Source organism: Helicoverpa zea, chromosome 31, assembly GCF_022581195.2.
Source record: "Helicoverpa zea isolate HzStark_Cry1AcR chromosome 31, ilHelZeax1.1, whole genome shotgun sequence".
NCBI lineage: Eukaryota > Metazoa > Arthropoda > Insecta > Lepidoptera > Noctuidae > Helicoverpa > Helicoverpa zea.
Genome location: NC_061482.1, coordinates 13,392,922 through 13,409,298, shown reverse-complemented (window position 1 = coordinate 13,409,298; position 16,377 = coordinate 13,392,922). Strand labels below are relative to the sequence as shown.

The 16,377-nt window shown below is 36.5% G+C and overlaps 1 protein-coding gene across 1 annotated transcript in view; it reads right to left on the bottom strand.

The window, feature by feature from the left end:
* Window positions 1-1,285: 1,285 nt before the first annotated feature.
* Window positions 1,286-16,377, bottom strand: part of LOC124645089 (protein apterous) — a 41,917-nt gene continuing 26,825 nt past the window's right edge. Inside the window, exon 5 of the mRNA XM_047184831.1 lies at window positions 1,286-2,189. Coding sequence (XP_047040787.1) covers window positions 1,983-2,189 — 207 coding nt within the window. The 3' untranslated portion in view covers window positions 1,286-1,982. The remainder of the gene's footprint in view (window positions 2,190-16,377) is intronic.

Sequence of the window (16,377 nt, the reverse complement as noted above, 5' to 3'; positions counted from 1 at the left end):
AATTTAACAGTTAAAGTAAGGTTTACCAATAACAATGAAAGAGGTTTTCAGGATGTGCAATAAAAACAATATTTATATTCAATTAAAGGTTTTTAATCATCAATATTTCTCAATAATATATTATCTAAGAACTGAGCAGGGGGTTCAATTGAGTTTTGGTATCTCGCCCAGCTTAAATACCAGATAATAGTCATTATGTGGGCACAACAGCCCACTGTTCTACGCCCAAAGATACAATTGCAACAGTATGCCTGATGGTAGGAGCTTCTTACAAAGTACACAATTGCGTCCAACAGTGCATTGCATCTTATTATGCTCGACTGCTTGAGACCAACACGTCGTACATATAAGGTCATGAGCTTCAACCTGTAATAATAAATACAAAAAACATTAGTAAATATCAGGTAACTTGCAATTGTGGAAATTGATTTGAAAACCGAGAAATTGTGTGCTTATGAAAACATAAGTAGGTAGTAACATTCTTATCAAAATTAGAAAAACACTTTCGTAGACCACTTACCATACGGGGAACGGTCCATTGTTGTATGCAACGAAGTATATCTTCGTTTTCTAATACCAAAGAACCTCCAGCAGATCCACAATTTATACAATATACTATATTCTGCATCCATTGTTGTAATTATAATATAACTAAATTCGATCACAGACAGAGCAATATCCGAAAATGCTAGTAAAATCCAGTTCTTCACACAAAGCCGAGTCTACCAAGTACGCAATCTAATCGGAGTCCGTAATCAAGCCAAAGTTGTTAGAATAAAACCATGAAACGCATAGAAAATCACAAAAGAAACGATAGTCGCAAAGCTATCAAACTGACTTCTAGCAAACTGACTGAAGTACACCAGTGTTGCCAATTACGAAAACTATAATCCTACTCGAGTGCCAAGCTAGAAATTCGCGATTTCGCTCAAAACCATCTTAAAACATTATACAAATACTAGTTTTTTTCTAGCTAGTCAGTTTAGGTATTTAAATGAATAAAGTGTTAGCAACTAATTTTAATAACCGACTTCGGAAAGGAGGTTCTCAATTCGATCCGTATTTACCGAAATCCCGAAAACTTCCGAAACTGGCAGCACTGGCCGACGGAAACATTTTATAAGGCATCAATAATTGTGACCCTACTTTTTATTTGGAATTTTTTTATTTGAAGTGTCCGTGGAATACTAAAATATGTTTCAAACAATATAAAAATAAATAAAAATTATAGTATAATTTATATTCACATCGGTTCTTAGGCCAAAATTGAACAATGTCCTTTGGGAAGATTGGTTTAACGAAGGTCGACAAGACTGACTGTTTAAGATATTTTGAGAACCTTGCGCGTGCAAAGAACTTTGAGAGTTCACCCTACGGGTCTGATCGGGGGATGGACTAGGATCCCAAAATGATGGATCAAAATTAAAGGTACCAGAAGTATGCGTATTCAACTTAAGTGCTTGTGGTTGCTCGGAACATGCCGCGTTTGTTTGTTGAATATGAGGATCACGGAAAGGCAATCTAGAAGATTGCATATGGTGACGCTGCTGAATGTCTTGCCAATGCCTATGTTCTGGGATATGATTAAAATGAGAGTTTTGGAACCTATTAAATGACTGTCCATTAAAGCCCTGCTGTAAAGATTGATTGTGATTAGGTTGTTCACGTGGAGAGCCTTGTACCAAACGTCCTCGTTCGCATAGGTTAGGCCGCTGCTGAGGTTCCGTAAAAAATCGTTGCATTGCTTCAGGCTGATGATCTGTATGCCCCTTAAAACGGTTTCGCTGAAGGGGAGTTTGTTGATCTGAATTATTTGAAGATTGTAAATTATTTTGTTGATTAAAATTCTGTCTAGAAAATGATTGATTAAAAGGTTTCTCCGGCGACGGAGAACGACGTTGTTGGCAAACGCCACCGCAGAGAGCGGCTTGGCGCACCACTCGTAACAAAGTTTATGGCGCTCATAAAGCGCGCAATAAAGGCTAGGGGCAATCCATCGAGTTGGGGCTCGGCGGGCCGCCCATCACGCTGTAGGGCGGGCTGTGCGGCGGCAGCGACTGGATCGAGCCCATGGGCCCGTGATACATGTCCATCTCCAGGGACGCGTCCGGCGAACACTTGTCCGACATCTTGTTCTCCTGCTTGGTCACCATTCGTCGCCACTTCGCTCGAGCGTTCTGGAACCATACCTGCGAACAATAAATAAAACTGTTGGTGTGTGCATAGGTATATACCACAACTGACGCAAGCGACCGCAAAGCTTCGTAAAATAAAATATCGTAAAGAAAAAACCCAAATCAGGTTCCAAATTTTCTGGAGGTCCTGGCTTCCGCCCGACCGCATTGCACGTGGAAGCTGAATTCCTGACTGGCTCGATTATATGGCACGTGATTGCGTTCTTGCCCGCCGTTGAGCGTTCCGAAGTACAGATTTTATCTGTATAATTAGCGAGCTGACTGGCCGGTGCGTGACCGTCGCAAGCGCAACATTCCGAGCCGTTGTTACATGCGCCAAATGTACTCACTGTAACAAAGCTACCGAATTGTTAGTTATGTCGGTCTTAGTTATTAACCTAGACTATTTGACCGACTTTATCCGTACTTGTATAACGTTCGCGCTAAAGATTCAATGCGGACGGCGCAAGAGCGCGCGAATCGCGCAACCAATCACGCGCGGCCGCTCCGTGGCCCCGCCCCCCGCGTCATGGCGGCCGATGTTGCCTTACGCCAAATTTAGATGCCCGTTTCTTTCTTGGCCCTGAAGTCGCATTCGGCTGGCGATTGTGCGGAAAAAGCGAAAAGTTCAATAACTTCGTAAGTAGGTACATATCATATATACATATCTCCGCTATAAGTACATGCTAACTATAGTTGCGTCCGCGGAGAAATAATGTTTCTTCGTCGAACTTCTTGTTTTCTTGTGATGCGTACCGACTGGTCTTAAATATAATGGTAGCCAGTATTACCTGTAATCGGCATGTGTCATTGATTTAGGTATTGTTTTGAATTAAAAGATTTCTCAGTCAATTTGCACAATTTCCATTTAAACATTGAAACCAATATCAAATAGATATTGAAATAAAAAGGTTTTTATTTAAACATTTCTTAAAAGCAAGAGCAGATGGAAGCATTTTCGTCATGAATACGGATTAATTGTTTCATTTAAACGAAATGATTTCAGTAGCTATTTTTTCGTTGTAGGTATTAATAGTTTTTCACGTCGTTGTTTGTGACTAATCGTTCGGTCCGCCCGCGTGTCCGCCTCTGGAATAGTGATGTGTAAATATTACTATCGATAACTTCGTTCAAGTTGATTTTTATTATTTTTTTACGAATAATGTCGTAATTTTCCGAGTACTTAGAGTAATTTGATCCAAAGTAGATATTTTTATTTAATTTAAACATCTGGACAACTACATATTCATAAAAAAATAGTAATTGATTGTGCAACTGTTAATATAAAATAATTAACTATTTTAAAACATAAACCATTGAAATTAATCGACTGTTTAAAATTTATAGTTCTCATTTGCAAATCAATTTGACTTCATAAATTAAAAGCACTTGCCAGTTGGCAAAGACGCTAGGCATGAGCTTCTAACTTTAGAAATGCAATTTATTGACATCATAAATAATGATTTAATCATCTTTCGACAATAGCGCTATAACTATAAAACATTTCCTGCTGAACCTATTTCTCATTTTAAAATAAAATAACTGTCAAAAATACGAATGATTTTTAACACACGTAAATTTATCGATATGCTTGCACGATTTATCCGATATACAACACTAGTTCAAAGAATGTCTGGAAAGCCATAGACGATTGATGACTACGCGTTGTCACGAGAAGATAAAACTATCTAGGTGGTCCCGAAACAATATGCTACACTATGACAATGTACTGCTAACATTGACATAACCATCTGTTCAGAGTAACTGGTTACTCTATTAGTAGCGATTTGTTATTGAGCTTGCTCTGAAAATCTTTATAAAAAAAATTTTTTGCAATGATTTTTTAAATTCTCTTTTGTTTTATCTTTATCAGAGTTTTTGGTACGAAATGCATCGCTGAAGCAATTGGAGCTAAGCACTTTACCCTTTAGCTGTCTTGGGTAGATGCTTGACAGCATTTTATGAATGAAGAAGGAAGAATCTTTTTTGATAGCTCTCAACACTGGCCACTTCATAATCAAATAAATAGGTAGGTGGTTGGTTATTTTAAATAGAGAGTACTGCACTGAAAGCAATATCTAATTCTTCAAACATTAGAATGTCACATTTAACGAGGAAATAAAAAATCTTCATACAAGAAAGATGAGAGATGCTTGAAAAAATGAAATTTAAATGCATAACAAATATTAAACATTGATAAAAGGAGGAGATAACTGACTTATGACTAGTTGAAACGTAGTAACAATGTATATCACGTACGTAGGTACTCGAAGCAAAGGCCAAAAACACGACACGCTATTCTCGCTCACATTTCGAATAAATAAGCACTACCTCGGACACATCATTAGTTATACCGTCACGCACAACCGCCAACCAAAAATAACTTTTACCAACCAAAACATACGACTCAATATGCTTCACCGCCACACAATTTAAGACAATTGAAAATTTTCATGCGAGTGATTTTTCAGCGGTCGAGTGCTAACGATATATTTTTTTTATTTATGCACGTATATATTTCGTTTTTGAAATGACTGAATGATATATGTTTAATGAAAAATTGAATTGTCAGATTTTTGAGATATATTGATGTCAAGTGCGAGATTGAGCTGTATTTTGCGTGAAATATACGAGATTGTTACTTTTATATTTACGAGAATGCAAACATGTTTTCAATGTGTATTTTATTTAATGAATTTTTGCTACCGCTGATATTTAGTTGGTGTGCTCAATTACGAATGTTGGCAATTACACCTTGGGCTAAAATAAATTGCAATGCTGTGAAATATTTACTGTTATTTATTAAGCCAAACATTGATTAACTTTAAAAACTCTACGTTTTAATAAATCCTCTTGTGCAAACAGCGAAATACAAACCATATTTTTGTTTATTTACATGTTACTCAATATCTAGAGTAGTAAGAGCTTACTAACACATCGTAACTAGAAGCTGAGGGGTACAACGGTAGCACTATTTGTCATTCAGATACGATCTGCCGTCTGAACAGTAGCTAAAGACAGACATTGAAGGAATGATCTTGAGCAGTATTTATAACTCCCGTTTGTAAGGCAAGTCCATTTGTGAACGCGCTACAGATTCTGTGACGAGATGTTAAATAATATAGCAACGTGTTGAATGCCTTGGATTGTTTGGAAGTCGATGGGGACAGATAAGAGTACTGTTGCAAGAGGTTTGAAATATGATGGCAGGTTTCATTGATCGACTACGCGGTGGTCCGTTCAAGGAACCACTCGGGCTCCTATTTTGTACTTAGTTGGGAAATAAAGATATAGAGAACAGTGTCTCTTAATGGTTCAGCAATTCCTTTTATCTGAATTGATTATCTTCAGAATTGATACACACTTTCTAGTACGACATCAATTCCCATAGATAGATGATTACCCCTTTTTTACACTGCAAAAAAAACCGTGGTCAATTTACGCCGTTCTTTTTATCACATCAACTACAATGGAACAGATGCCACTGTAATAAGCTCCCCTCCTATTGGTGTTTTGACGTCTCATTTCGCGTCACGGCCCATTACGCTAACCAATGCGCAATGACACCAACGGTTGCAAATTGCCCCTCGCACCCGCTAGAACAAATGAGACAAAATTGAGCGAATTAAGCTCGGGTTCATACGACGCGACACCTCGACGGTTCGATGCACAATGAATTGTGAATTGGTGTTTGTGAATCGAGTTATGTAGATGGAATCGGTGTTGTTTTTGTACGGGTTTTTGGATGCATAGGTTAGTGATTTTTTTGTGTTGAATGTTGACAGTCTGGCTAAGATTTTTGGTGTTTACCTATACCTAAGTTTCAACTCAAAGTTGTCACACAATAGTTAGGTATTAAGTTATTTAAATTCACATTTAGCTGGGAACAGATTATTTCAGTAGAAAGAAAACCTAATTTGGCACTTTAAGTCTTGAAAGACAAAAATATTGCATACGTCAGACATAATTACCTATATCAAAAATTGCCCCGTCTGAACCCAAACTTAATGTGCGAAAATGACTGATTACTAGCATTTCATGCTTGGACTACAGGTAACTGAATGGCAGACGCAAATTAAGTCATTTTATCACACGCAATAACAAAAGATGTTGTAATATTAATGCGTTTAATATATTGTCTGAAGCCAGATGTCACGAATACTGAACTCACAATAATAGTGGTAGAACACTCATGACAATTTTAATGGCTAACTGTAATACACCAGCTGCTGACAAACTGGTTGTAAAAATAACTATAGGTACCTAAGTAACTGTTGCTATTTTCGTTTAAAGTTGACGGAAATATCGGCAAGTTTTTGCAAAGATTTCTGTTCAAACCTAAGCCTTCTTTTTCTTCTTTTTCTTTTCTTGACACATATCCAAAACTAACAAACGACAGTCGGATTCCTCAATTGAAGACTGCTACATCAAGTTTCATAACTTTGCCAGATACGAAGTGTAAAACTTTTAAACGTTGCACACAAAGTTTTACCTAACACAAGTAAAACGACAGGCAAAACATTTGAATGTCTAATAAACGTTGAATTTAATTAATGAACCGATGAGTAGTCCAGCCGTGAATGAAGTTAACAAGCGCCTGATACCGACGCAAATACCACTTCGGTGTAACAAATATTTAAAAACCATTAAAAGGTGTTAATTTCACATGAAAGCCCGCGTGGAAAGAGAACTCATTAAACACCAACAAAATGAACACACAAATTAGTGGAATTTTTAAATTAATGTTTGCAAACAAATTAGTATTAATAACAAATTAACCGTAGAAAATCAAACATCATTCGGTCTAATTACACAAGCAATATAATTATTTGATAATTCACACCCAATTTAAAATGTAAATAAAATACCGCATAAGGACCTCTAATAAATGTCTGGGCGATCAAAGAGAACAGCGTTCCGCGTATGTAAATAAAAACTGTAGAAATGTGATTAATAGTCCCGTTTTCCTTAAATAAATAATATTTGAATAAATTAAGTAGGGAGAAGCACGTCCGCTCTGTGAGACTTCGCGCGACCAAATGACAAATGGACGTCTTTTGAACGCACAGCGGAAATTATCTGCCCAACGGAGCGTCGCTGAGCGCGCCTGTACTAATTACTAGACTGTTTGATTTGATCTTATTTGTGTGAGGAATTTTTAACTTTAATCCAGTGTAATAAAGTTTAGAGTTGAATGCGGGAATTTGCTTATTATTGTCACAAAATGTACTTAGAAAGTAAAATTATACGCGGTCGAACGTCAAGGTGTGACCATCCGATACTAATTGCGAGGGTTGTGAGCCATCGCCTTTGGGTCGAGATATTTGTGTGCCGTTAAGAAGCATCTTTATAGTGTTCGAAATCATGGCATGAAAACGTTTTAAAAATAGAAATGCGTAATTAATTTTTGTGAGATCGGAAAGCAACGCTATACATCACTAGATGTTTTGCTTTTCATAGAAGTTTTTTTCAGTGGATGATAAATATAACATGTGTTTCGTGGTTTAAAAACCACAAAATATAGTGTGTTCAATTCTTATAAAAAAATTACCTATTAAATGTTGCGGTGATTAAAAATTAGATTATTTACAATAAAAAACTAAGAGAAAAGTAAACAATCCACACTTATTTCACTTAATCTGGCTGGTGGGTAAAACGGAATGATAAAATTCATAAAAACTTCAGAACACTGGGCAACCCGCAGCACAGCTGCGCACAAATCCCGTTAAAACAAAAAAATAACCAATAACACATTATTGGGAATCGACTAATTAATCGAATGAGATAAATTTAATAGTCGATTAAACACGGTAGCTATGTGAATTGATCGCACAATAAAGTGAACAGGGAAAGGCACTTTTTCAGTCGACTAATTACGTCTGAGCTACTTGAACAGTTGAACTCAACTCATTTTTCAGAATGAAAGAAGAAAAAAAGAGAGTGGAGTGACAAATCACGTAATTGCGGACGCAAGGAGAGATATATGGCGTGGTTTGTTCTAAATGCGCCAACGCACGCGGTTCGGGTGACACGGCGTCTATATATTATGGGGGCGCCCGAGGCAATTAGGCGGCGGCATGAACAGCACCTGTTGTGAATGCCCATTTAAAATGGATTTTTTATATTGTATTCATGGAGTACTGAAATAATTTCAGCTTTAATTTCAGTGTCACGTTTGTTAGTCATTTCAGTTTCATTTTGTATTAAACAAACTTTAGCGCTAATATAAATAAGTTGGAGTAAATAATGAACTAATTGTGTATATCAACAAGTACACATGGAAGCCACCTTTTTAAAAGGGATATTATAAATTGCATATCAAATAAATAATCGCCTATCAATAAATACTCATCATTTATATTCTTTTTTACATCAAATAACTTACTTCACTACAAATAAACTAAATGTTTAACAAAACTCAAACTGCAGATAATTCGAAATTATACATCAATATGACATTACTTTTTTCCTTATAATGCAATACAGTTAAATTTATTCTTGTACAAAAATACTACATACAAGCATAAAATACTGACTGCACAGCAAATTTTACATATTTCATAGCAAAATAACTATCCCAGTCGCATATTAACCAGTAAGTACAACAAAACCTGTTCATCATATTTGTCTTAATTTTCAAGAAGCCATGCTCGGCAAATTTAATGATTATTATAACAAAAAATCCTGTCACATTGCATTATTTCTAAAAGCAGAACAAATTAACTGAAAAATTGAAGCTAGTAACGAAAACAAATCGCTGCAAAACCGACTCCACGTAGTCTTGTTTGCCCTACCCCTAGAGTGCAATTCAAAACCGCGTAGGCGCGGAGGGGCGAGGCGGCCTGCGAGCTGAGGCGCAGGTAGTTTTAACGCTCGCCGACGCGGCTGAGGCTGGCCGGGCCGGCCAGTAAGCCGAAGCTGCGGTGGTGAGCGGAAAAACCATCTGCGACGATAAGCTCGCATGGGACCGCCGGAGCCCCGCAGCGCCGGAGCCGTGACAGAAGCCATGTTTGCTGCATGTTGCATGCTTACTTCCATGTTGCATGCCTGCTTACATGCTGCATGCATGCTTACATGCTGTATGCCTGCTTGCATGCTTCAGGCTTGTTTGCACGCTTCTTACAGGAAAATAAAAATTCCAAAACTATGCCAAAAGATGATTCTGACTATAAACATTCTGAAGTATGATAGTTCTGCCTTTTAATGACTACTTATATGAAATGTATGCCAAAAGGAAGACAATGACTAAAAATGCACCTGCCCTATTTTTTTTAAGAACTATTTATATGTGCAAGCATATCATCGGACTTTCGATCCGACTCAAGTACGTGGCGCCACCTTCAGAAGGTAAAAATGTGCCTATTGGGCAAAAAAGGAAGCGTGGACGCTTATTAATAATTCAATAAATTACAATTTTGTATTTAATTTTATATTTTTTTGCTGATCTTATTATGTGGTAATTAATAAATAATAAGATGACTGTGACTAATAAAATGCTGTTTTATTCAGAAAAACTGCTGTAAATAATATAAAAATAGAAGCTATATTTAAAAGAAAAAGAATTAACATGTATAATGTGCATTAAGATTGTTAGCTGTGCATTGATGAAAAAGCTTTTGCTTTAGGAAAAATCGCTGTACGCTGCGAAAATAAATTGTAGTGTGTTTAGCGATATTTTGAGTTGAATATTTTGCTGTGCAATCAGTAATTTTGATGGGAATTTGGAATTTTATTGCATAGAAAAAGGATATTATTTGATTTGCGTTTAAATACTACCCTTTTTAAAATGTATTAGTAGGTACCTATGTAAGCTTATGTGAACTGGTTGACATATTTTCAGCCTCTAAGCACGATCAATCTTCACATAAATGTACCCACTCATTGCAGCTACCAGTGCTGTCTACGTGAAGTGTAGGTACAAAACCGACGGCATTCATAGAGACCATTTCAAAGAGTCCATTTAACACGCCATGGGCTGAGGCCTCAAGTGCAGCAGCCACGCGGCAAACGTCACACGAACATAGAAAGCGGAAAAAATGAGGACCAGCCCTCCAATACGCTGCATCTCTCCTCCAAAGGTGGACTCAAATGCCAGCCTTTGAGCTCTTTGCAAACTTTAATTGCACTACACTCTTATCTATATCTGAATAAGGTTCAAAATTGTGATCAAAAGCAATTAGTCTCGTAATTCTCGTAAATAACTTGAAAGGTGAGAGACATAAATCTTTTGGTTTCAGCCCCTCGTGTCGTGTTTTATTTAGGGATAGCTGAAAATGCTTAGCTTTTTATGCTGCGGTATTGCGGCATCGACAGCGGTTTTTATGGGTTTATTGGTGCCTATAATTCTTTGATGCCGTTTCTTGTGATTGAATTGAGTTGTAAAGACCTTTGGGGTACGTCAATTGAACAAGTGAGTGAAAAAGCCTCTCGATATGGCGGTATAATAAAACGTATACGACCTAGCCTAGTAAATTAAACGGTTAATTATAAATTTCGAAACGAGTTTTCAAATTAAATTCTTTTGGAGTTTTCAACGAGGTGTGTGGGTGCGGGTTTACTGTGAAGCGTATTTGTGTGCAAAGAGAACAATTGAAAACCGCAACCTCGGATTCAACTGCTATATAAAAACAAAACAGATCTAAAAGTGATAATATCGAGATTTAAAAGGGTAAAACAAAACGTTTGTCCGCAGCGTCGCGTCGTTCAGCCAAAAGTGCGACGAGGCGCAAAAACGAATAAGATATTATCTCCGCAATATGGCGACGAGTCGAAAGGTTTTTGCCGGAAAAAATCTCGATCAATATTCGAGGGGTAGGGGGGCCTCGCATAATTGGTTGACTGGGTGTATTTATGCTGCTGATATCGGAATCGAGTTGGCTACGATAAAGACAGGCTGCTAAAGCGTTGGCGTAACAAAACATTTGGGAGAGCTTACAATTTTTATGAAGGTTCCAACAAAAGTTACGAAGAAATGGCTTAAAATATCGTTACGTAAATAAAACACAATGTACAACGCCTAGTAGGCGTGTTTTTCTTTGAAACTTAAAGAATGAAGTAGGTATATAAAAATATTGATTTATATTATTATATATATATATATATATGTAAATACTGATTTATATATCAAATCTGGTTGGACAAAGATGGAGATTGCTCCCATCAAATTATAACCTTCCAGTAACTTCTAAATTATAACACAAGCTACAATCTATACTAATATTGTAAAGAGGAAAACTTTGTTTGTTTGTTTGGTTGTAATGAATAGGCTCAAAAACTACTGGACCGTTTTTAAAAATTCTTTCACCATTCGAAAGCTACATTATCCACGAGTAACATAGGCTATATTTTATCCCGGTACGGGCAGTAGTTACCTCGGGACGCGGGTAAAACCGCGGGAAAATGGCTAGTAATGTATAAATCCCAAATGCCAAATACGATATTGTTAACAAAGCGTACTTTGGCAGATTATTGGATAATATGGCTAATCAACAGACGCCTGCCAATAAAGGTACTAATTATACTCTTACTTAGCTGTCACTCTTGTAGGCACTCACTAAATAGACTTAGCTGTCAGTCAGCTTATGTAACAGATCTGAATTAGTGAACTTTATGTGTTTAATTAATTATAATAATCAGGTTATTAGATTCGTACATAATTATATAATTACGAATGTTGTCTTTTAGTAAAAAAACGAATGGAAAAAGGGCTTGCAAGACCTTAAGCTACTTGATGTTAAGCCTAATCTATTTCATGAGAATTAATTCATAATAATCCTTTAGTTAATTCAGGAAAAAACAAAATAATATTTTTAAATAAACGTTACGGAATAATATTTTCGTAGCTTTCCTTTTATTAAAAAAACATTTTACATTTTTCCGATAAGCAAATTATTTTTTTCCGAATATAAAATAAATGTTAATTTTTATAAATAGTGAACAATGTGCGACTTATTTAATTTTTTTCTGTATCGGTACAGAAAGCAATATCGTACGCAATTCCTCGAAAAAGTAACCAGGTCTAAGTTTATTGAGTGCCTTTTAGGGTTCCGTGTCCAAAGGTTAAAATGGGGCCCTATCACTAAGACTTCACTGTTCGACTTTCATCATCCTCCATCATCCTCCGAGCCCTTTCCCAATCATGTTGGGGTCGGCTTCCAGTCTAACCGGATTCAGCTGAGTACCAGTGCTTTACAAGAAGCGACTGCCTATCTGACCTCCTCAACCCAGTTACCCGGGCAACCCGATACCCCTTTGGTTAGACTGGTGTCAGACTTACTGGCTTCTGACTACTCGTAACGACTGCCAAGGATGTTCAATGACAGCCGGGACCTACAGTTTAACGTGCCATCCGAAACACAGTCAATGGTGTCTAAGATATACTTAGAAAGTACATACAAACTTAGAAAAGTTGCATTGGTACTTGCCTGACCTGGGATCGAACCCGCGCCCTCATACTGTAGAGGTTGGTCCTTTACCCACTAGGCCACCACGACTTTCACCGGCTTTATTTCATAATGCGTAATGATCAGACATTAGAAATATTAAATGACATAATAAGTATACAATTCTACACGTGTTAGTTTTTGTACGGAACCATTCGTGCGCGATACCAACTCGCGCTTAGCCAGTATTTACTTTTTATTCCAAGCCAATGATTTTTATTTTTAATACAGAACGGACTGAAATCATTTAAAGAAAAATCATTAAATACGTGCAGTATTTTGCCGAATAAAATGATTTTCATTTTATTTCCCGAAAAGAAGAAAAGACACTAAAAGCTTCTGTTAAAATATCTCGTTACTAGGTACATTTTTAATAATCATAAACTTGGAACGCAGCAATATATTTATTACTAGCTGTTTTCCCGCGGTTTTACCCGCGTCCCGTGGTAACTACTGCCCGTACCGGGATAAAATATAGCCTATGTTACTCGTGGATAATGTAGCTTTCGAATAGTTAAAGAATTTTTAAAAACTGTCCAGTATTTTTTGAGCCTATTCATTACAACCAAACAAACAAACAAACAAACAAAGTTTTCCTCTTTATAATATTAGTATAGATTAAAAAAATCTACGAGACATGCATTGGTACAGCATGTCTCGTAGATTTTTTTAATCTTCAAATTTTCCCCACCATATTTTTGGGAAATTATTAGTTCCGTACAAGTATTTTATTCTATTGTCTTTTTGTCTAGATCAAATAGATTTTTTACCATATTTTACGCTTCGCAGGTAAGTAAATATAGATTTATGTCCTCTGAACCTTGATAGAGAGAACCACGTATCTACCAACCATAAGCCCATATTTGTCTCTGCCTTAAAGCCAGAGGAATATCGACAGAATTTGGGAAATCTACAACGCTTGACACGGGCCTGTTCATACACCTATTAGCACGAAGCACCCACGTGCCCCCAAAATTGTTTGTCCAAACAAATGTTTGTCTTAGCTTTGCCTACCGTCCGAATTTGAACCGAACTGTTCCCATGTCTTATTTGGAAAACAGTCGGCCAACTTCGGTACTCCGTGCCGAATATTGGGCAAAAATTTCTCTGAATAGAACAAAGAAGGATTGTATCAGCAAGGTATCTGGTTGCAAAAGCTAGAGCTAGGCTTATGTATATAGCTACTAAAATGTATACAATAAAATTCATTATGTTTTCAAGATCCGTCTGGTGAATAACAGATTCTTTTTTTTTTTTCGAAAAAATGCTATGCACTCCAAATCGCTATGCTTAATACTTTTTTACCGTTTCACATCTACTATCTATTTGTGTACAAAAATAAATAGTCGAATACAAATAAACGATTCTGATAAAAATGACTAGGCTGCCGTTTTTCCGTGTAACTTTTCGGAATGGAAAAATAGCCCTCGGCCATTTCAAACAATGTCGTTTCGCACGAGTGAAAGTATTTTCAGAATCTGTGAATGATAACCACTCTGTGTGTCTGAATAGTAAATTTTGGAGTACCGAGCTTCACAACAAATGCCAAGGAAACCAAACAATATTTCTACAAACACATACGAACCGAATTTGATGTTCAATTGTTAGCCTATGACGTCACAAGCGCACGTGTTACTCAAGAAATTTTTCGAGTAATTTCAAGAACAAAGGGTAGCGCTTTGCCGAGCCCTACATTAAAGTGCCGCATTTAGTAAACAAATTAAATACAATATAGTGTGTTAAATGCGAAGACGCGCCGATGTGTGCGTTTCTACTTATAATCTAAGTTCAAAGAAGGCGGCAGGCTCCACAGTTAGCGTGTACCTTGCACCATATGAATAAAGAAACTTGCATCTTTCCTCATTCGTGAACACCCAAGTTAAACTGTCCCTACTACATACTGCGCGTATTTTTCTCGCGACAGCTCAAATAAATATTGGCTCCTTGTATTTATTTTGCTCTACCTATCTCATTCATGCACTCAATGTTTGCAGCTTTTATCAGAATGGCAACTCCACTCCACTCTCTTAGCAACGGTAATTATTTTGTATCAAGCAAACCGTTGATATACATTGAAGAAATTCAGTGGAAACAATACAGGCTGTTTATTTTTTTATAACTTCTAATAATTTACTTTTATAAAAATGTATTATGATTATTAATATATCAATACTAAATCTGACGAAAAACTTATCAGAATCTGTTCAAAAATCGAAATTACGCTTTTGATAATTTTATCGACATCTCTTTACCTTTCACTTTCGTACACAAGTTTGAAGTTCGATTTCACAAAATTCCTCAGTTACCTGCCAGCACTGATTATGGCGGTCAATAATAACGCCACAATTACCATTACGAGAAGTGCAATTTTAAGCTTGCAACACGCAATTTCTGTGAAACCAATCATGTTGACATCTCGTCATGTGGTAAATCACGGCCATCATATACCGAAAGATTTTTCCTCTACTTACCTTACAACCTCCTGTCGGGAAACGATAGGGAGCAAAAAAACTTTTGATAACATTACCTTGCCTTCAACTGAAAAATAAAACATGTAGATTAGAAAATACGAGTAGTGACTTATTTTAAATTTGAGAAACGTTCCTGCAACTTTATCATTTTATAAATTAAAACAACTCGGTTATACCACTCGTCAGCCGTCAAAACGAGTGATGATAAAAAAGCGGACGATAAAAACGAATAAATAAAATTGTACTTTATAAAACATTCGCAATGCAAAATGTTGATAAAGTCGATAGTGTGCAAAGCGACGCGGTATCGGGGCTACATTAAATTCGCATTAGCTTTCAACTACCGGTTTGTTTAAGACTTATTTTATGCGTTTGACACACTTGAGTTCTGGTTTAGTCACTGCATTGTAACTCACATACTAGCACCTTCACATATTCCTCGCCCCGGCCATCTGACGCTTTACCGAGATAACATCATTTTTGTGTGTCAATTAAACTTTTGAAAATTACTTTTTCACTCCGTCGATGGCTTTAACGAGGTCTAAATGGAGTTTTTTGAATATTTCCCAAAGACATTTCGGCTCATAAATGCATTTTGAAATCAACGACTTTTATAACGCTCTACCATACATAGCGAAGTATAATTTCATTAAAATATGTTGATTAATCCCAAAATCGTAATGTTATTCACGCCTATAGGTCTCGTCCGTTGGTTTTAGTGTAGTTTAAGTAGTTAATTTTAATAAACGAATCATTAAAGCTTAACATTTGAGACTAATGACAACTTAACATTGCGTACGGACCTACATTGATTGATAATAATAAAATTCATAAAAGCTTTTTTATGTCTGCACCTTATTTAAATAATTATAGTTATAATTGATTTAATTTAAACACAGAAGCCCATTTTGCGGTGGTTTGAGTGATATTAATGTTATTAAAGGAATTTTAAATAAAGATTACGTACGTCGATACGTTCACGGCATTCATTTGCATAGTTTTTGAGAAAGCTTCTCCCGAGGTCACTAAGGCAATAATTAAAAATTCCAAGGCACGTATCTTATCAGTAATATTGGTTGTAATTATCATAGTCAAGCATATTCCTAACGTCTTGATCAGTATGCTAATGAGGCGGCTTCCTACGCGTGAAATAACACCTCTCGATTTGTTATGTATCGAACGTAAAATCGATAGTATATTATTCGATACTATCGGCTTCACGTCCAACGCTGAATTCTTTTTAGAAAAAAAGAATTAATGAATCATTTTTATCTTCGATTTAGTTTTTAC